Below are 22,228 nucleotides of genomic sequence, written 5' to 3' on the forward strand. Positions count from 1 at the left end.
GCAAGGTGAAATACAGTAAAATTCAAATTTACCCTGGTTCTCTCAGTATGGTATAGTGGACCAGAGAAATTCAGATTCAAGTCCCAGCTCAACTGTGAAGCTCACTGGATGATTCTGGGTGTTCTCTCTGGTTAATCTACCTCACAGGTTTTGAGAAGTAGAACAAAAACTGAGGTGTAAGCTACACATGAGAGGAACACATCCATGACTCCAAAGATGGGTCAGCTACATTTATATGCAGTAAGGATGAGAGGGTCCATTGGGTCAGAAGGCTTTTGAAATGGTATTTTAATGTAATTCTATGTAACAATATGCTTATTTTAAAAAATTGTTTACCTTCCCTTTTGGATTACATGGTTTATTCATCTAAATCAGTGTTTCCCAAACTTGGGTCACCATCTGTTGTTGGACTACAACTCCCATCACCCATGACCACTGGTCCTGCTAGCTAGGGATGGTGGGAGTTGTAGTCCAAAACCAGCTGGAGACCCAAGTTTGGGAAACACTGATCTAGTTAAATGAAATGCAGGTATACTTAATATCAGTGCTTTTTTCCTTTAAAAAAATATGTGTAGGGGTACTCTCATTTTCCTTCTCATATTGAAATACTGCCCCTCAATGAGGCCAAACTTAGATTCACAAAATGTTAAATGGTATGTGTACCCCCAGAAAAAAGCACTGCTCAATATACTGTTTTATCAAAATACTGTTCCATGCAGTCAGTCAAATTAACTAACAGTTTCTCTCTCTAGTCACCATTTGCTTTGGGGCTGTAAAGAGGGAAAACGTGTATTTCATTTGCAATGCTATTTCCATTATGAAAACTCCAGTGTCACCCTCCTTTATTTCCCAAGGTGGGGTTGGCATGAATCTTACGGCAGCAGACACAGTTGTTTTTGTTGACAGTGACTTTAACCCACAAAATGACCTACAAGCAGCAGCAAGAGCCCACAGAATCGGCCAGAACAAGTGAGGACAAATCTTTTCTGTGCTTTGCTTCTTCTCTCCCTAAGGATATGTTCCACCCATCCTGCTGCGTTGCATTGATGCAGCTCTTCCCAGTAAAACTGCATCCAAGTCCCTGACCATACCCCCCCCCCAAATACCTACAAAGACTCCTCCAGATCTGTGACTCTACGGGTTGCTACTCCAGCACAAAAGGCATCAGCTCACATACACACCCTGCCTCCTGGAAAGTTTTGTGAATGATTTGTGAACGATTGCTGTCCCTGAAATTTCTTGTTGTGTTTTTTTGGTCTCCTTAATTATCACATAGGTTGTGATCTAATGCAAACCATCATCTTTAAATGCTTTCCCCACCCCCCCACCCCTGTGTTCTGCAAGGCCTGTAAAAATTATTCGTTTGATTGGGAGAGACACTGTGGAAGAAATAATCTACCGGCGAGCAGCATCAAAGCTCCAGCTAACCAGCACCATTATCAAAGGGGGTCAGTTTGCTCTTGGAACGCAGAAATCACAGGTGGAAGCAGATATCCAGGTAAAAGAGGGGCCTAATGTGTCTCTGAATAGCAATCTAAACTGCTGAGCAAAGCCAGACCTACTTTTATTAAAAAGTTGTGGAATGCAACAAAGAGATTTAGCACTGCTTGTGTTGGATCGGGGAATCCAGGACAATTTCAGGCTGGAGAGGAAAGCTGTGGTTTTGTGCTGTTGTTTTTTAAATTTATGGAAAGGCTCAAATCATGTTGTATCATTAGCAGCTTACTGAAATCATAAACTTTCCTTTGTGGGGCTAATGCAGGTTGGAATTCAGTTTTTCTGTGAAATTCTGAAGTTCAGCCCAAACGCCTAGAAAACTAGAATCTATAGGAAGTAAATTCCCAGGAAATTCTCCCCTCCCATATCCTCACTTTATTTTCACTTCCAGACCAACAAAGCCTTATGACACAATAAAGCACAGTTTTTTATTAAAAATGCCTTCCTTTGCTGTTGTAGGATTTCATCTTTGAACTCAAAGCAAAACAGCAATGCAAAGGTGATGCAATCCTCAGCGTTATGTCTGAATCTGCTGCTTCTTTCATGATGATTGCTTTATCGCTGTGAAAAAGGCTTCTGTTGTGTTGGCTCTCAAAGCAGTTCATACACAAGTATAATGGGAATTTGATCAATAGGATCTTCTTCACGCATGTCCAAGCCCCTATATCTTCCTAATGTACCGATAGGAGCAGCACTCTGGAAGTGTTAGAGAAGGTGATAGTGAAGCCTTTTAGCCTCCATTTTTCTTTTCGTTTTTTGAAAGCTGAGCGAAGTCCTGAAATTTGGCTTGGACAAACTGTTGTCGTTGGGTGGAAGCACCATCTGTGATGTGGACCTGGGAAGTATCCTTGGGGAGACAAGAGAAGGATTGTGGCTGATGGAAACTGTCCTGTCTACCGCAGAGGGAAATGTAGAAAATGAAGAGCAAAATGCAGAAAGTATGTTGATGGCTCCAGCACAAATATATTGGGGTTTTTTAGAGCTGTAGGGGTCAGAATTGGCCTCAGTTTGAAAACTGATATTTGTTTCTAAACCCTAGCCCTACTCGTTCACCCTTCTCATTTTTTCCAAACAGCCAGCCATTGGCCTCTGCTTAAGAAAGATAGTTCTGCCTGCTCCTCACTGCTTTCACTGTAAACTTTCCTTTCCAAAACTTCAGACTCAATAATAATAATAATAATAATAATAATAATAATAATAATAATAATTTATTATTTATACCCTGCCCATCTGGCTGGGCTTCCCCAGCCACTCTGGGCGGCTTCCAAAAGAATATTAAAATACATCCCCTTAGAACCTTGTTTCCGTTCAGAAGTTGGTTTGGAAGCAGAACTGTAGTAAATTAAGTGTGGGTTGTTCTGCCTTGGCTTTGATGAGAGGGTTAGAGACAATTAATAGAGGATAGAGCTGCCAAGATGTAGCTGAATGGGGCTTTCAAATCGAAAGGCAGTAGGCTTGCTTCTGAGTTTCCTTGGAGGCATCTGTCTGGCCATTCTTGGAAATGGGATGCTAGATTAGAATGACATTTGCTCTGATCCGAGAAAGCTGGCCTTGCGTCAGTATTCATCCTTTGAAGTTTGCTTCACTGAAGTTGTGTTGCATCCAATAGCCAAGGTGTTTTTACAGGAGACAGATCTGATGGGAGCAGCCATATTTGCTGATAACGGATCAGCCCATTCACATATAAAATAGGGTTTGTGAGTCTACTTTTTGCAGCAAAAGCTGTGCATGGGTGTGAAAGTGATACAATGCAGCTCTGTAGCTTGACGCTCCTTTATATCCCAGCTGTGTCTCTTCTAGTATTTGAGCTAGGTTGGGAGAAGAGTGTCTGAAGCTATATAGGGTGAAAGGCAAGTTCAGCTTTACTCACCTTTAGTGGTGGTGCTGGGATATGGCCTATGCCTATGACATCCCAATGCAAACTAGGCAGAGAATAAGCAAACATAGTTAATTGAAAAATAAGGTTTAGAGGAGATGCTGGGTATCGGAGTCCTAGTCTTCATTTGCTTAATTAGAATTCCTTTTTTAAATTTGGATTTATTAATTGGTCAAATAGAATATATCCTATTTTTTATCGGACCTTTGTGTGATAGGGAAGTTGATGAAACATCAGCTAAAATACCCCTACTGCAGGAAACAATCACCGTAGACTTAACTCATTGACCCTTTTGTCCAGAATTTCACAGTGGTTTTCTTTCTGAGTGGAACTATTGAACAGAATGGCAGTTACTTATAATTTGATTTTGTATTTTGTCCAAAACCGTTCACTTAAGTTCCTCTAATGCAATTTTTTATAAATCGATCATTTATGTTGGTGCTAATCCACACTTTCTTTTAAGGGCATGGGTGGGAATTCTATAGCCAGGTAGTCTGATAGTAGGTACAGTGGTACCTCGGGATGCGAACGGGATCTGTTCCAGAGCCCCGTTCGCATACCAAATGGAACATAAGACGCGACGGCTTGTCTGTGCATGTGCAGGTCACATTTCGCCGCTTCCACGCATGCGCATGAGGTCATTTTGAGCGTCTGCGCGAGCGGCGAAACCCGGAAGTAATGCGCTCCGTTACTTCCGGGTTGCCACGGAGCGCAAGTCGAATGCGCTCAACCTGAAACACATTTAACTCGAGGTATGACTATATTGTTGGAACTGTCAGAGCTCACTAAACAAAGGAGGCAACTTTTTAAAAAGAGCATTGCGACGCTCAACCTTATCTTAAAACAAAAAAAATCTGCTGTAATGTTGGTGGCTCATTTTGAGATGCTTGCTGTTTTAAGGCCACATGTACCTATATGAAGGCAAAGACTACTCAAAGGAACCTAGCCACGAAGACCAGAAGGCCTTCGATCTTCTGCTGGGTCTTCAGAAATGTCTTCTTGAAGATGGAGGTCAGGAAGGAAGAGCTCTCCGAAATAAAGCAAATGTAAGGACACTGTGAACACTTTGGGTGGGTGGCAATCCAGCTTCAGGCATGCTTGGAGGAGAAGGTAAAAAAAAAGGTAAAGGACCCCTGGACAGTTAAGTCCAGTCCAAGGCAACTATGGGGTTGAAGCGCTCATCTCGCTTTCAGGCTGAGGGAGCCAGCGCTTGTCCACAGACAGCTTTTCAGGTCATGTGGGCAGCATGACTAAACCGCTTCTGGCATAATGGAACACCACGACGGAAACCAGAGCGCATGGAAACGCCGTTCACCTTCCCACCACAGTAGTACCTATTTATCTACTTGCACTGGCATGCTTTCGAACTGCTAGGTTGGCAGGAGCTGGGACAGAGCAACAGGAACTTACTCGGTTGCGGGGATTCGAACTGCCAACCTTCCAGTTGGCAAGCCCAAGAGGCTCAGTGGTTTAGACCCCAGTGCCACCAATTATCTTGAATATTATTCATATTTCAGTCTGGCTTCAGGACCAATCGGGGCACTGAAACGGGCTTGGTCATGCTGGTTGAGTGTCCCTGGAAAAATGACTAAAGGGTGCCTTCCTGTGGTGGATGCAGGAGGACATGAAAGTAGCTTGAGATAGAAAAAACTGTTGCAGGCCATGAATATCTTTTCCTTTTCCAGGTTCTTGTCACAGGCATTCAGCCGGGACCCAGCAAGAAGCGGCGTAAATTGAGCCCAGAAGAACTGGCGGCTCGGCAGAGGAAGTGGCAGGAGGCAGCAGCAGAGAGGGCCAGACTCAGGGAAGAGAAGAAGCAGAAGAAGGCAGAAGCTGAGCACCAGAAGAAGTAAGGTTGTCTCTCTTGGCAGTGATCTCACAGCAGCACCAGCAGTCAAGATGCTTCACGGTTCTACTTGCTACTGCAGTTTTATTTTTTATTCAATTCCATGTACAAATTGCTTCCTATAAATAATCTCAAAGCAATTTAACAATTTAGGTGCGGGGGCGGGGGGCAGATCTCATAGAAAAAGCAAATTCAAAGCCAGTGCAGATACAGACTGTAATGAGGAAGATTTATTTCAGCTGTAAAACGTCATTGATATTTATATTATTTTTGTAAGTGTATCCATAGGGTATGACGTCTTAGGTTGTGAAAAATACAGAAAAAGCATCTGAATGAGTTTCAACTCTAAAACGGGCTGTTGATCCATTGACTGCTGTGGAGCTGCACAATTTTTCTTTCTTTAACACTATCTGCTATTTTCCCTTCTGTTTTGTGAAGCCAGAAAATAGTATTTCTTTCTAACTTCTTTGCTGTTACTCAGAATGTGGCTTAACTTTGAGACAAGCTGCTTTGAGGGGCCAAACAAAAGCATATGTGTGTTGAAAAATTTCATTTGGTCTAGGTTGTTTTCTTTTCAGCACTGTAACTTGATGGAAATAAGAATGACATTCTGAATATTTACTGAAGGCATTTGGCTGTGATATTTCCTGACAAATGTCAAAAACGCCCTGGCACTTCTGTTCAGATTTTAAGACTTACTGCTAAAAGTTAGCAAGTTCCCAGTTCAATGTTATTTTCAACTTGCGGTACCTGTTGACGCATGAAAATGTTTAGCCGTTGTGTCACTTTGGGCTGCCTTCTCAAATAGCCTGACTCCGAGAAGACTGCCAGCATGCCCCAGGCCTCATAAGAACATAGTGGCCCATCTAGTCCAGCATCCTGCGCGCGCGCGCTCTCTCTCTCTCTATATATATATATATAGGGTTTTTTAAACATATCATTTCCAACAATCATTTAACATAACTTTTTTTCTTATACTATATTTTAGACCTCCGTCAACAACTTCTGAAGATTTTCCGTTCTCTATCACTTGTCCTGCATTTCTTAATTTCTCTACTACTTTTAATTGTCCTCAACTAGTAATTCTCATCATAGTCTTTCTTGCAATGTTTCTAATAGCCCTCCTTACAGAACTTCCTGCAATCCTACTAACGTAATCTGTTTATTACAGTTGCTTTTCAAATAGTTCAAATATTTACTCCAGTCTTCTAAGAATCTCTGATCCCGCAGGTTTTGAATCCTTCCTGTTAATTTATCTAATTCTTCATGGTCCATTAATTTCATTTGCCATTCTTCTTTCGTCGGTAATTCTTCTTGCTTCCATTTTTGTGCCGATAATATTCTTGCTGCCGCCATTGCATATAAAAACAACTTACAATCCTGTCTATTAATATCATCCCCTACAATGCCAAGTAAAAATGCTTCTGGTTTTTTAATAAACGTATATTTCAACATCTTTTTCATCTCATTATATATCATTTCCCAGTTTTTCACTTTTTTCCATTCCCATCACATATGATAAAAAGTTCCTTCCTTTTCTTTACATTTCCAACATTTATTACTTGTTTCCAGCATCCTATTCTCACAGTGGCCAACCAGATGTATATGGGAAACCAGCGAGCAGAAGACGAGCACAAGAGCTCTCTCCCCTCCCATGGTACCTTGGTTTATGAACTTAATCCATTCCGGAAGTCCATTCTTAAACCAAGGCGTGCTTTCCCATAGAAGCGGGGGACTCAATTTACAAATGGAACACACTCAACAGGAAGTGAAACATGTTCTGCTTCCAAGGCAAAGTTCACAAACCAAAACACCTACTTCTGGGTTTGCAGCATTCTTAATCCAAGTTGTTCATAAACTACCGTATTTTTCGCCTTATAGGACGCACTGGCCCATAGGACGCACCTCATTTTGGGGGGGGGGGAATGAATAAAAAAAAATTATTCCCCCCCCCCAGCCACCAAACTGGGGCGGGGGAAGCCCAAGCTTCCCCTGACCCCAGCCCCCAGAACAGGCTGCCGCCCGCAAGCCTTGCGAGCCTGCAGGAACTCCCCCGGGCGCGCAAGGCTTGCGGACACCTGCGCAAAGCACGGGGCGTCCTCCGGAGGGCGCCCCATGCTCCGGGCTGCAGGCTGCCGCCTGCAAGCCTTGCGCGCCCAGGGGAACTCCCGCCGGGCTTGCAAGGCTTGCAGATAGCTTCCTGAAGCCTGGAGAGGGAGAGGGGTCGGTGCGCTCTCCAGGCTTCAGCGAAAGCCTGCTTCGCCCCATAGGACGCACACACATTTCCCCTTCATTTTTGGAGGGGGAAAAGTGCGTCCTATACTGCGAAAAATACGGTAAGCTGTTCTTAAACCAAGGTACCACTGTATTTGGAAGCATTGCTGCCTACAACTGAGGAAGCAGAGCATAGACATCATGGCTAGAAGCCATTGATAACCCTCTCCTCCATCTATTATCCCAGGGCTGTGCCTTGATCAGAAGGCTAGAACTCAGTTGACCATTTATGCTGTATTATTATTATCATTATTATTACTATTGAGTTTACAGTAAAATAGGTGGTGTATTGCTAATACAAAACATGGGAAACCTCTCTTAACAACCTGATGCATGCTTCTTCTTCTTCTTTTTAAATTCAGGATGGCCTGGTGGGAAGCAAATCACTACAGGTCTTACAGCCTGGAGTCAGAAGAGAGCAGCGAAGAGGAGACAGAAAGAGATTTAGAAAGTGGGATGGGTGCGGATTTGGAGTACGCAGACCCTGACCTGAGCTCCATCAAGTATGTTATAGGTGATGTTACCCACCCCTCTGCAGGAGAAGAGGATGCCATCATTGTGCATTGTGTAGGTAGGTGGAGCAGACTTTGCTAGAAGAGACCTCGTTTTTTATTCACCAGATTAGTTGGATTTCTGAGCAGCCATAGCCTCCTCTTAGGCCACATTCACACCGCACATTTGAAGCACTATGATACTGCTTTAAACAGTTGTGGCTTGGAGCTGTAGGGTATTAAGGGTGCTGAGAGTACTTAAAAAGGTAAAGGTAAAAGACCCCTGACAGTTAAGTCCAGTCGTGAACGACTCTGGGGTTGCGGCGCTCATCTTGCTTTACTGGCCGAGGGAGCCGGCATTGTCCTCAGACAGTTTTTCTGGGTCATGTGGCCAGCATGACTAAGCCACTTCTGGTGAACCAGAGCAGCACATGGAAACGCCGTTTACCTTCCCACCAGAGCGGTACCTATTTATCTACTTGCACTTTGACGTGCTTTTGAACTGCAAGGTTGGCAGGAGCTGGGACCGAGCAATGGGAGCTCACCCTGTCAGAGGGATTCGAACTGCCCACCTTCTGATCAGCAAGCCCCAGGTTCAGTGGTTTAGACCACAGCACCACCCGGAGACCCCTATTCCACTCCCAGAGCTACAGTTCCCAGAGTCCCCTGTGAGGAGGGATTGACTGCTACACCACCCTGGGAAATGTAGGTCTCTGAGAGGGACTAAGGATCTCCTAATAACTCCCTGCACTTCCTATGATTCTTTGAGGGAAGTCATGGCTATGATAACATAGTGCTTAAATGTATGATGTGAATATGGCCCCAGTGTCCTGGTCTGGTATTGAGTCTCTGCAGATTCTAGGATGCATGAAAGGCACAGGAGATAGAAATTCAGTCTGATGTGGAATTTCTGGAGTGCTCTTTCCTTTAGCAAGAACACAGCAGCCTGATGGTAGAAGGAAGGAGTGTTCTTTCTCTCAGCCACGGTCCTCTTGGTTTTGTCATGCAGCAGGGAGCTTTGTCCCCTGCTCATTTAATATAGAAATGCAATGAATTGGTAAAGAAGGGATGAAGCGCTCCATACCTCTGCCACCAACCTGTTTGGTTTCTGCAACACAGAAATGCAGAAAACTCTTCCTCTCTTCTGGCAGGCCATTCACGTGCCAGGGTGAAATTCCTTGTCACTTACAGCAACAAGCCAAGCAGTTTAAAGCAAGGCTGGTATAGAGAGAGGTCATTAAACTCAATTGGCTGCACAAAGCATGAAAATAATATACTTGCTCGTATAATCGAATGTCAAATGATGAGTAAAAGTCAAATAGTTAAGGAGAGAACTGGTGTCCGTAAGTTTTCTTGTGAATACTGTCTGTTCCAGAATGCCAAGAACTTCACTCAGTCTTTGAAGACATTAGTTTGGCATTAAGTCTTCCAGCATGAAATAGGAGCGGAGCGCTTAATTCATTCACAGTCATGTACCATCAAACTTCTCTGCACCTCTCTGCCGCCTCTTTTAAAAACTCTTCTGACCGTTGCTAACAACAATTTAGCCTTGGCCAACAAATTTCTAATCAGTTGACTATTTGCACTCTGTACACAACTCTGTAAATCATTTAAGAGAAATACTTGTAGGATATTGTCAGAGGCTCAGGAGCAGAAGAGCAGGGGAGAGAGCAAATAGAGAGCGGAGGAGAGGAATCAGAGGGGAGCGTAGGGGAATATGACAGTGGACCGAGAGATTCCATGAGCTTCTCCAGCGAATCAGAAGATTCCCAGGAGGGGGCGCCTATGGTAAGGGCGAGGCGAATCCCAGAGGGGACGATCCATAAACAGGGAACCAGAGGGGAGTCCCAAAGGAGTAGCGGAGAAGTAGGGCCAGTTCCCCCACCAGAGCACAGTGGGGGAGAAGAGGCATGGGAGTCAGGACCAGCGTCTCCTCCATCGGGGAGTGGGGAGACGGAGGGAAGGGCAGGTCCAGCTAGCCTCCCCGAAAGGGGGAGCAGTGACACAAGTGTAACGGTCAGAAGGAAAGTGGGAGGCTGCGCGCGCGCGCCAAGTTCAAATGTGGAGGAGCGCGGGACAGCAGAAAACCCGGATTGGGAGCCAGGTCCTAAAGCCCGAAAGAGGGGGGAGGAGGAGTCGGGAGAATCAGCGTCAGAAGAATCTCGGAGGGCAGAGACTCCGACTAGCAGAAGGACCCAGAGAAAGAAGGAACAGAGGAAGAGGTGGAGTAAAGCTAGAATCTTAAGCTGGTGTCAGGGGGGCGGAGATTCAGATGGGACTTCTATGATCTGACGGATAGATGTAGCGTCGCGCGCTGCACGTCTGGAAATGAGACTGAACTTCAATAAAGACTTTTGAACTTGAGCAAGAAGCAGCGTTGGTCTTGTGTGAGCTGGGACCTTGGGCAGCGCTGACAGTAAGTCCCATCTCAAATAAACTCTGCGAGCTCACGGAGATAGGCAAAGATGACGACTGAGGAAAAAGTCAAGCAATTGCAGGAAGCGGTGTCAACGCTCTACGCAGAATTAGCTGCGTCTAGGAAAAAAGAAGAAGACACAGCTGCGCTCTGCCAGGATCTGCAAGCCAGGTGGGACAAATGGGGAAAGGAGGGGCAGCTGGGAGCCAAGCCGGAGGGAGTTAGCCTCGGGAAAAGGGGGGCAAGCCTTGTGACCCATTTTGACGGGAACCTGCAGCAGTACCCTAACTTCAGAGCAGAAGTAGTCTTCGCGCTCAATTTGCTTCGGAAAGATTTTAGAGATGAGGAGGAGAAAGTGGGTTTCATAATCACTCATCTGCATGGGGAAGCTAAGTCGTGGCTGCGAACTTTGCTACGCGAAAATGACCCCGCCCTCAAAGATTCAAGCGCTTTTATTGGAGCCATGGACGCTTGCTTTAAATCAACGGTGGATGTGGATGTCGCTAGAAGGGAAATGCATGGATTGCGACAAGGGAGAGCGACGGTGCGCCAGTATCATTCCCGCTTTTTTGGGTTAGTAAATGTGCTGGGCTGGCAGAAGGACTCAGCTGCCGTCAGGGATCTGTTCTGGGAGGGGCTGAATGGAGCCGTGAAAGATGAACTGGCGAGGGGGGAGAGACCCCAAAATACAACAGAAGTAGTCCAAAGGGCGCTTGCAATTGGGGTGCGCCTGGAAGAACGCCCGTGGAGCAGGGAGGAGGGGCGAAGAGCAAACACGTCAGTTAGAACGACTCCCTTCCTACCCAGAGAGACAGAGCGCGCTCAGTCCACGCCTCCTCTCATAAGTGGAGAGGAGCCAATGGAAATCGGAGGTGCAAGGGCTCAGACAGCAAGCAGAGCCCAGACACCAGGAGCAGTCAAGGCGAAGGCTCCTAGAGGGAGCAGGAAGTGTTACATCTGCGACAGTGCACAGCACATGGCGAAAGAGTGTCCCCAGAGGCTCCAGAAGCACACTGCAGCCTCAGCAACTGTTAAAGGAGGAATTCAGCAGGGAGTTGAGCAGCAGGGAAAAGGCGACGCCTGGTTGGAGATGGAGGCTCTGGGGCTCAACCAGGCGAGTCAGTGAAACAGTCCCCAGAGATTTTGCAGCCCACAGACCCCCTCCCACCCAAACCAGTGGTGCAACTCACTGCATCGCTCCAGCTGCCCGATGGGCTCACCCTGGAGGTCCCTATTACCATTGACTCTGGTAGCAACGCAGACTTTGTAGGGTTGGACTTCGTCAAGCAGCATCGCATAGCACTCCTGCCAGCCACGATGCCCCTAAATGTTGTCACGGTAGATGGCAGGAAGATACTGGGAGGAGAGGTGGTACAGCAAACACCGCCTCTGGTGATGCAAATTGGAAACCACCGCGAGGTCATCAGTTTCAACGTCACCCACCTGTCGGACACGCCCATAGTGTTGGGCATGAGTTGGCTGGATAGGCACAGCCCGGCATTAGCGTGGTACCAGCGGCAATTGACCTTCTGCTCTTCCTACTGCGCAGCGCACTGCATCCAGACCTGCCAGGAAGGAGAGGGGCAAGAGGATGCACCGCAGCTACACCTAGGCGTGGTGCAAGCGGTGCCCAACAAGTACAAGGACTTTTTGGAAGTCTTCTGCGAGAAGGAAGCAGACAAGCTGCCTCCCCACAGACCCTACGACTGCAAGATTGACCTCCTGCCAGGGGCGACGCTGCCAACTGGGAAACTGTACTCCATGTCTGAAGACGAAATGCAAGAACTCAGGGAGTTCATAGATCGCAATTTGAAGCGGGGATTCATCCGGGAATCCAAAGCAGTGGGGGGCAGTCCCGTGTTTTTCGTGAAGAAGAGAGACACGCCCGAACGGAGGCTCATAGTGGATTATAGAATCATCAATTCCAGGACAAAGCCCACAGCATTCCCCATGCCCAAAATTGACGACCTGCTCGCGACGGTGAGGAAGGGACGGATCTTCACCAAGTTGGATTTACGAGGGGCCTACAACCTTATACGCATGCGGGAGGGCGACGAGTGGAAGACAGCCATGTTTACGCCTTTAGGAACCTATGAATACAGAGTCATGCCGTTTGGTCTCCAAAATGGCTCCCATTGTTTCCAAGCTTTCATGCACCACGTGCTAGCGGGACTCCTCTACAAGAAGTGCGTCTGCTTTTTAGATGATATCCTGATCTTTTCGGACTCGCAGGAGGCGCACGAGGAGGACGTCAAGGAGGTCCTGCAGAGACTACGGGAGCACAGACTTTACGCCAAACTGGAGAAGTGCCAGTTCGACACGACAGAGGTGGATTTCCTGGGCTACAAGCTGTCCGACAAGGGACTTGCCATGGACAGCGCCAAGGTCCGCTCAGTGTTGGACTGGAAGAGCCCGCGCAACCGGAAGGAGGTCCAGAAGTTCGTCGGTTTCGCCAACTTTTATCGCAAGTTCATCAAGGGGTTCGCGAAGGAGACAGCGGCCATCACGGACACCCTCAGCTCCAAGAAGAAGAAGTTCACCTGGACGGACCAGGCGGAGCAGTCCTTTCGGAGGCTCAAGCGTCTCTTCGCGTCCGAAGAACAGCTGCTACACGTAAACCCCAGCAAACCGATGAGGGTTGAAACGGACGCCTCGGACAGAGCGGTGGGGGCGGTCCTGTTGCAGCAAGATCCGCAAGGGGACTGGAGACCGTGCGCATTCTACTCCAGGAAGCTCAGCACGTCGGAGCAGAACTACACCATCTGGGACAGGGAGTTGCTGGCCATTCATGCAGCTTTCAAGGCGTGGCGGCACTTCCTCGTCGGAGCCAGACACACGGTGCAGGTTCGCACGGACCACAAGAACCTGGAGTACTGGCGCACGGCGAAATTCCTGAACCAGAGACACATCCGCTGGGCGGAGTTCTTTGCAGATTTCGATTTCCGGATAGAATACATCCCGGGAGACAACAACGTCATGGCGGATGCGCTATCCAGGAAGCCGCAGTATCTCGAGGAAGCGGCACCGGCAGCGGCCAAACACATTTTCGCACCAGAGGTGTGGGCGTGCGCTTCAGCCGCAGTGGACCTGGACGCAGTCCGTCGTGCGCTACAGGCGGATTCGTTTGCGCAAACCAAGATGGAGGAGGTGCGAAACGGCACAGCGAGGGACGACGAGTTCCAGATACGCGACGGACTACTCCTCCGCAAAGGGGCTCTCTACGTACCGGGAGAAGACCTTCGCGCGAGAGTCTTGCAGCAGCTGCACGACGCGCCCAGCGCTGGGCACTTCGGCAAGGACAAGACGGCGGAATTAGTCACCAGGGACTTTTGGTGGCCCAAGGTGCGGGGAGAAGTTGCGGATTACGTTTCCAGGTGTGACACCTGCCAAAGGGCCAAGCCAGTACACAGGAAGCCGGCGGGTCTGCTGGAACCGCTGCAGACGCCGCTCGAACCATGGGAGAAAGTGGCCCTGGACTTTGTTACAGATCTGCCCAGTTCGCGCGGCAAAACAGCAGTACTCGTGGTCGTAGACCTCTTCACCAAAATGGCGCATTTCATTCCGTGCGCGAAGGTGGCCACAGCGGAACAGACCGCCAAGCTGTTCATAGACCACGTGTTCAAAGCTCACGGCCTGCCGCGGTCCATCCTGTCCGACCGGGGCCGCCAATTCATCTCGAACTTTTGGCAGAAGCTGCTGGGCATCCTGAACGTCAAGATCAACTTAGCGTCGGCACGACACCCGCAGACCAACGGACAAGCGGAGAGGGTCAACGCCATCATGCAGCAGTACCTGCGATGCTACGCCAATCAACAGCCCTCGACCTGGGTGGACTACCTACCGCTAGCCGAGTTTGCCTACAACAACACGAAGCACGGGTCTACAGGGGTGACACCGTTCTTCGCCAACAATGGGCGCCACCCCAGAACCTTCCCGGGGTTGGAGACCGAGGCAGAGGGGGAGCCACGGGGGGCAGAGCACTTAGCCGCAGAGTTACAGGAGGTCCATGAGCAACTCCGAAGGCACTTGGAACTCGCGAAACACGCCTACAAGATGCAGGCAGACAGGCACAGGAGGGTTGGGGAAGACATACAGGTAGGGGACTGGGTCTGGTTAGCAGCTCAGGCAGTGCCGGCCAGAACGCTAGCTAAGAGGAAGCTAGGACACAAGCAGCTGGGACCTTACCAGGTCGCGGCACAAATCAATCCAGTGGCCTACCGGTTGACACTCCCGGAGGGCTCCAGAATGCACCCAGTCTTTCACAGGTCAGTGCTCACGCCTTACAAGGCGCCCCACAGGTTTCAGGCGCCAGGGACCGCACCAGCTCCACGTAGCCCATCGCCAGCAGGGGAGGGACCACAGAGGGCGACGCCACTCAACGAGGTCACAGAGATTTTGGACTCCAGATGGGGGGAAGAGGGAGTTGAATATCTCCTCGCCAGGGAGGGTACTCCGGCCAGCGCCAACGAGTGGGTGCCGTGCTACGCCGTGGAGGAGCACTATCTCAAAGACGAGTTCCATTCGATCTTCCCACACAGACCCATGCCGGCGGAGTATTTTGACGACTGGCTTTTCACACCCACACTGTCAGCCAGCACGTTCCAAGGTTTCTCCTCAGATGAGGAGCCGACGCCGGGGATGAGCTCCCCGGAGGGGTCGCTCTCGGGGTTTGCCACGGACCGCTCCTATTGGTGGGACACTCAACCAGAAGTGGGGTGGAGCAGGGAACTGCTGAGGGGGCCCTTGCACACAGCCTCACCCGAGGGACCGGGGGGAGAGGAGGACATGGACGTGTGGGGGGAGGATCTTGGTTTTGAGCACGACAGCAGAGAAATGGAAGCAGAGGAAGTCGACGTCGACGAACCCATCGTGGGGGGGCCTGATCCCGCCGGACGGTTGCACACCAGGGAGAGAGAACGGAAGCCAGCACTCACACCCCCAGCGCTGGAGCACCTGGAACCCACACCCGAAGAGGGGGAGGGGGGAAGGGGGGGCTTCGAGGGGGGGATGGATGTCAGAGGCTCAGGAGCAGAAGAGCAGGGGAGAGAGCAAATAGAGAGCGGAGGAGAGGAATCAGAGGGGAGCGTAGGGGAATATGACAGTGGACCGAGAGATTCCATGAGCTTCTCCAGCGAATCAGAAGATTCCCAGGAGGGGGCGCCTATGGTAAGGGCGAGGCGAATCCCAGAGGGGACGATCCATAAACAGGGAACCAGAGGGGAGTCCCAAAGGAGTAGCGGAGAAGTAGGGCCAGTTCCCCCACCAGAGCACAGTGGGGGAGAAGAGGCATGGGAGTCAGGACCAGCGTCTCCTCCATCGGGGAGTGGGGAGACGGAGGGAAGGGCAGGTCCAGCTAGCCTCCCCGAAAGGGGGAGCAGTGACACAAGTGTAACGGTCAGAAGGAAAGTGGGAGGCTGCGCGCGCGCGCCAAGTTCAAATGTGGAGGAGCGCGGGACAGCAGAAAACCCGGATTGGGAGCCAGGTCCTAAAGCCCGAAAGAGGGGGGAGGAGGAGTCGGGAGAATCAGCGTCAGAAGAATCTCGGAGGGCAGAGACTCCGACTAGCAGAAGGACCCAGAGAAAGAAGGAACAGAGGAAGAGGTGGAGTAAAGCTAGAATCTTAAGCTGGTGTCAGGGGGGCGGAGATTCAGATGGGACTTCTATGATCTGACGGATAGATGTAGCGTCGCGCGCTGCACGTCTGGAAATGAGACTGAACTTCAATAAAGACTTTTGAACTTGAGCAAGAAGCAGCGTTGGTCTTGTGTGAGCTGGGACCTTGGGCAGCGCTGACAGATATGAAGCCCTCTGATTCCCAGCCTGGGATTTGTACATCTTGTTCTGCCACTATAAAGTACCTTTTCTTAAAACAAGCTGGCCTGTAAGTGAGTATGTTTCATTTAGCATCATATAGCACACCCAGGCTGCCCTGGATTTCCCCCTCCAAAATTCATTTTCGCTGTATTAGTGACCTCCAGAAACGTTCAGGTGGCACAGTCTAAATCAAGGATGCAGAGCATAGGGTCTTCCAGGTGTGCTGGATCACAGTTCCCATCGTCTCTGACCATTAGCCACCCTTCTTTTGGCTAATGGGAGATGGATCCAACAACATCTGGAGGGATACTGGTTCTTTATCCATGGTCTAAATGCATAGCACACGTCTTTAAGCAACTGCTGGTCACTTATGGCCTGAGTGGCTGAAGTAAGAGTTGCTAAAAATCTGTTAGTCGGTAGCAAGTACATTTTATTGCTGTTGATCAGAACTTGTCTGGGTGAGTGGCACCATTCTTCCATCAGGGTTTGGATCACTCTTCCACATTAAAGCACCCAATGAAGAGGTTTATAATGCAGCTACAGATCCATAACTCTTTACCATCACTAAGCCATATAGGATTAATGCATTTACATTTGCCAAGGCAATCACTAAAAGCAGATTAATATCAGAAGGTCTTGCACTTGCCTTGAAGGCCAGATTTGTAGCTTGGAAGTGCTCTCAGACTTTGTCGTGTTAGTTGTTCCATTCTAAGAATGGAACTCCTACGAAACATTGGAAGCTGATCTATATGAACTAGTCTCATGGACCTTTTCCCTCCCTTTAAAATAGTATCATCTAACTCTTTGCTTCAGATGACTCGGGCCGTTGGGGAAGAGGAGGCTTGTTCACAGCTCTGGGGAATCGCTCTGACCATCCAAGGAAAATATATGAGCTGGCAGGAAAGATGAAAGGTAAGCAAGAGATAGGTAAAAGCTACTGTAGTTTTAGGAGATTCCTCCTTTTTAAACTGTTATTTTTAATCAAATGATCTCATTTATAGTGTAAGCATTTAAGACGCCTCATTTGGACAGTCTGTATTCTTATTTTCTCTGCCTTAGATTAAACTGTTTGGAATGAACAGGAAATTGTTCCTTTTACTTTCTTGTTCATTATTGTCTGTGAGGAAAGAGCTACCATCCCTTCTAGGGCAGAGTAAAGCTGTAAGAGAAGCCTGTGCTAAGATTAATTGGATGACAGTTGCTTCATGTGTTCACTTCCAGTCTCTTACCTGCCAGGTGTAAGTAAACTTACAAGTGAATGCACTTTGGTGCGTAAATTTATCTGTTATGCTACATAGATTCCGGGACCTTCTTAGTGGCTGCTTCCAGACTTTGGTATTCCCTCCCTAGAGTAGTTAGACTGGTTCCTCCTTGTTGTCCTTCTGCCGGCAGGTGAATACCTTCTTGTTCCAACAGGAATTTGGGAGCTGACTACTCCCAAAATAGTCAGTTTATTGATGGGGCTGGTGCCTTGCTGTTTTTGCTATGATTGTCTGCATGTTTTTCATAGATCATATATTCTATTAATGTTTAATGTCTATTAATGTTTGTTTTTTAATGATTGTGGGTTTTTCCTGTGTTTTAGCTGTTCTTATTTTATCTGTAAGCTGCCTTAAGTCCCTATCAAGGAAAAGGCAGGGAATGAATGAATAAGTGAATGAATGAATGAATAGATAGATAGATAGATAGATAGATAGATAGATAGATAAATAAATATCCCTGAATCAGCTAAGAGTATAAACTGGATTCTTCACTCAGATTTTAGCCATAAGCTCACCGTGTGGCCTTCAACAAATCTTTCTCTTTTTCTCATACTTGGCTCCCCAAATTTGGAATAATAATACTGACCTACTTTACAAGATTAAAGAATACTGAGATAATGTGGGTGAAATGCTACATAAAACCTGGATGAGATACCGGTTAATCCTATTATTCATATCCCCACATCCCTGCAGTGTGACATCTCAGCACACCTGTAAACAGTTGGTAACCTATAATCCAATGAATGCTGGCATTGAAAGTATTGCCAGCTGACTGATGGAACATACAACTGTTGCAGTCATAATTTAGAAATTTCCTTCTCTATTGCTTGCTCCTGGCAACTTGATGGAAACAATCTGGATTAATCTACACAGGAGACAGGAAAGCCCAGTTAAGGAGCTAGAAAATATCATACTCTGCTAATTAATTAATTAATTAATTAATTAAATTAATTCTGTTTTGTCTACTATGTTCACCATCTATGAAAAATCAGCATTATGCTAAGTACATGAAAGAGAGAGCAATACAGCCAATCTGACTTTCAGAAATTCATCCTGAGTGCATTTCCCCCTCAGTGTTCCACAGAATTCAGTGTTTTTTCCCCGTTGTTCTTAATTATTTTTGTAGACTTGACATTGGGAGGAACTCTTTTATTCCCCATCGATGATAAGGAATCCAGAAACAAAGGACATGACTTGGTAACTATACAAACAGATGGTTTGCATTTCTTTCGTTTTAGTCATTCCAAATCTTGTTCCTAGCATAAAAGCTAGAGTATCGGAATTGTTCCATACTTATTCCAGAAGTATAAGTGTATTTGAAAAAAAAAGGAGGGGAAAAGAGTGAGAGTGTTTCTTGCCTATAAGCCATGCACTTAATTTTCGGTTTATCTGATCACAGCATATATGATTTCTTCCTAGCTGGCCCTTATTGTAGCACAGCACCGAGACCGTTCGAACAACTTGTCTGGAATTAATCTCCCTGCTTTGGAAAGGGGATTAAAGAAAATTTATCTTGCGGCCAAGGATAGAGATGGTAAGTGTGCCTGTGACAGCAAGTGTGCCAGTTGTTGAGAAGGTTAGTGCCTGAAGTCCCGTTTAAACAAGTTGAAAGGGATGGCTGGGACATTCTGATCCTCTAGAATTCCTGCCATTATGGGGTTATTCTCTTGGAGAACTCCATGTCAACAGAAACCCCAGCTGTGGTGAATAATGTCAACCGTTTGGAATCGAAAGCTTCCCACGTTTTCTGCAATGCACCTGCAGCTTGGGGCGGTCTTAGTTCCCTCGCTGCTGATAAAAGCTTGGAATTCTCACTATCACCACCAGAAGCCAAAACAACTAAACGTTTCTGATAATTTAACCTCTCACTAAATTGGTTACAGTGTCCCCAACACTCCTAGTTTATCCCCTTTGCATATCTTTCCCCCATGTGCCTATGTGTTCTCAGTGCTGCCTTTAATAGGGTTACTTACGTAATTATGTTTAAATATTTATTTGGATGGTGTCGTTTTAGTTGCATTTTAAAAAAAATTATTCGGTAAGCTGCCTTGGGTCCTGTGCTGAGAGATAGGCGGAGTATAAATAAAACGAACTGTGTCAAAGACTCTGCTGTTCTTCACACAGGATCAAAGGGGGTTAAATAACTCTTTGCCTCTGGAACAGGTGGCTAATGTTTAGGGCCAGGTTGCACCCCTGGCTTCCGGTTACCTATCCTTAACCTTTTTGGTCCCATGACAAGAATTTCCTTTGCAATATTAACTACCTAGTTACATATCCTTTGTTTTCATGTGAGCTACAACTCAGACAGCATTTTTCGTTTCTTTCTCTCAGCAAGTGTCCACCTGCCCCGCATTGGATACTCAACCAAAGGTTTTAATTGGTATGGGACAGAGCGTCTTATCCGGAAGTACTTGACAACAAAAGGCATCCCCACATTTGTGTATCCTTCTGAAGTGCACATCTTGCAGTTCTCAGTCTGCCATCTGTAAAAGCCAGAATGTAGAGGTTGGAAATTAATTGCATCTGTTTTACACAGCACATTGGGACCTTCCAAATGTTAAAGCACCAGACTGGCACTGCTTGATGAGTAACAGGCCTTACCACTTTCCCAACAATTTTGGAGGTCATGCTTTGGTTTTTAGTGAGGCCACGAGGTAGTGGTGGAACAGAAAATCTCTGCTCTCTCCCCAACCTCCTTTCACAGGTTTCTTAATACAAAAGGCAGATAAGTTGCAGTTTGTCCTGCAATTCTGGAAGACTACAGCATTACATTTTTATGCCTTTGAGGGAAATGTTATTGCAGCTCAGTCCTTCACATATTTACTCAGATATGAGTACAGTACTATCATTTTGAGTGGTGCTTATTCCCAAGAACAGTGGTGCCTTGGTTCTCAAACACTTTGGTACTCAAACAACTTGGAACCCAAACACTGCAAACTCAGAAGGAAGTGTTCTGGTTTGCGAACTTTTTTTTGGAAGCTAAACGTGCGCCGTTTTGAGTGTTACACTTCCAATTTGAGTGCCACACTTCTGATTTGAGTCCCACATTTCCATTTTGAGTGTTACACTGAGGTCTGTCTGTTTTTGCTATTTATTTTGCATTTTTTATATTTGCAGCTCTTTTTTGTTTTTGTGCCTGTGTGGAACCCAGTTCAGCTACTGATTGATTGATTGATTGTGTGACTGCAGTACATTGTTTATTGCTTTCATTTTATGGATCAGTGGTCTCGTTAGATAGTAAAATTCATGTTAAATTGAGTTTTAGGGGTTATTTTTAAAACTCTGGAATGGATTAATCCATTTTGCATTACTTTCTATGGGAAAGCACGCCTTGGTTTTGGAACGCTTTGGTTTTGGAACGGATTTCTGGAACAGATTAAGTTTGAGAACCAAGGTACCACTGTAAGTGTACACTGATCACATTAAAATCTGCAATCATATGTAAGCAGCTCCAGTACGAGCTCCGTGCATAAGTACGTAAATATTTTACTTCCTGACTAAAGGTAATAATAGTTGTAGGTATTTGCTGAGAACTCCTTAACTATTCTCTTTAGATACTACTTTCCTAGAAAGAAGGCATCATCTTCACAAGCATCCACATCAGCATCATCACTGCAACCATAAAGGTGTTAAAAAATCAATTAGAAATAACCACTCACAGTTCACAGCGCTGCTTCCTGCTCTTTCTGCAGCCAGTCAAGATTCATGTTGACTTTCTTTATAATTGTTTATTTAAGCAGGCACACAAGAAGCATGTTTAGAAATCTGTCTCTCTATATCAATGATGCGCACCAGAAATTTAGACAGAGTTCCATCATGCATCCAAGTTTTTAGAACAGAAGCTGTACTTTTGCACTTCACCACAAACAAGCCTCCTAAAACTGGCTTGAGTATTTGGGCTTGGATAAGACTTGTTGACGCTGAGTACAGTTGGAGCCACACAGTGGACAAGAGCAGCACTATAGCAGTGTGACTTGGGCTTCCATCTCCCAGTGAAGTACTTTTTAAAAAAACTTTATTTTTTCAAAACATTTGAGAACAGCTGTGTTTTTAAAATAAACCACTTTTGTAAAATATGACTGAATTGTCTAATCTTTAAGTGAAATGGGTTCTACTACTTGGAAGAACATAAAGCTTTGTGATTGACAAGGTGGGCAAAGATACCAAATTAAAAGCTGTCTTCTTAGGGCCACTGAAAATGCTGTGTAGATCTTGAAAGGGCTGTCATATTTGCAAACTGCTGATGAAGTCAATCAGCCCAGTTAGGTTAATATTCTCTGTGCCAACAGTTGCCAGGAAAGTATTTACTTTGTGATGTAAGCTTAGCCCAAAATGTTGCTATGGAAACTAATTCACTAAGGATGCTTTAGGAAAAGGAGCAGAAAAAGACACAACTTTGTCCCTTGACCCTGGCTGGAGGTGGTGCCATCAAAGTGTCTGCGTGCTTCAGGGAGAAAATCAGGAAGTTCTGGGACTGGTGCTGGAAAAGACAATAAGGCCTAACTTGCCCTCTGTGAGAACCAAACACTGGCGGTTTGGGTGATGCCCCTAGAACCCTAATGGGGTCTCTGGTGGAGTGTTAATGTTGGGAACCCCTCCATTTCCGTTCAGCCTGAATATATATGTAAAATAAGCCTCAGACCATTGAGAAAGCCACCAGCCTCCAGTAAACCTTTGATCCAAGGAAGCCAGATGGAAGGTATGTCCTGAAACACTTGGGCTGCTCAGAGCCTGGGGGGTGGAGAATGATAGG

The 22,228-nt window shown here is 46.8% G+C and overlaps 1 protein-coding gene across 1 annotated transcript in view; it reads left to right on the forward strand.

Annotated features, from left to right (window-relative positions):
- Positions 1 to 21,551, forward strand: part of CHD1L (chromodomain helicase DNA binding protein 1 like) — a 46,792-nt gene extending 25,241 nt beyond the window's left edge. The window contains exons 13-23 of the mRNA XM_053370837.1: positions 855 to 969; positions 1,345 to 1,498; positions 2,261 to 2,435; positions 4,274 to 4,419; positions 5,059 to 5,222; positions 7,856 to 8,064; positions 17,027 to 17,125; positions 18,602 to 18,672; positions 18,895 to 19,009; positions 19,807 to 19,915; positions 21,030 to 21,551. Of these exons, the coding sequence (XP_053226812.1) occupies positions 855 to 969; positions 1,345 to 1,498; positions 2,261 to 2,435; positions 4,274 to 4,419; positions 5,059 to 5,222; positions 7,856 to 8,064; positions 17,027 to 17,125; positions 18,602 to 18,672; positions 18,895 to 19,009; positions 19,807 to 19,915; positions 21,030 to 21,099 (1,427 nt within the window). The 3' untranslated portion in view covers positions 21,100 to 21,551. The remainder of the gene's footprint in view (positions 1 to 854; positions 970 to 1,344; positions 1,499 to 2,260; positions 2,436 to 4,273; positions 4,420 to 5,058; positions 5,223 to 7,855; positions 8,065 to 17,026; positions 17,126 to 18,601; positions 18,673 to 18,894; positions 19,010 to 19,806; positions 19,916 to 21,029) is intronic.
- Positions 21,552 to 22,228: the final 677 nt, after the last annotated feature.

The sequence above is a fragment of the Podarcis raffonei genome, chromosome 17 (assembly GCF_027172205.1).
Source record: "Podarcis raffonei isolate rPodRaf1 chromosome 17, rPodRaf1.pri, whole genome shotgun sequence".
NCBI classification, from domain to species: Eukaryota; Metazoa; Chordata; class Lepidosauria; order Squamata; family Lacertidae; genus Podarcis; species Podarcis raffonei.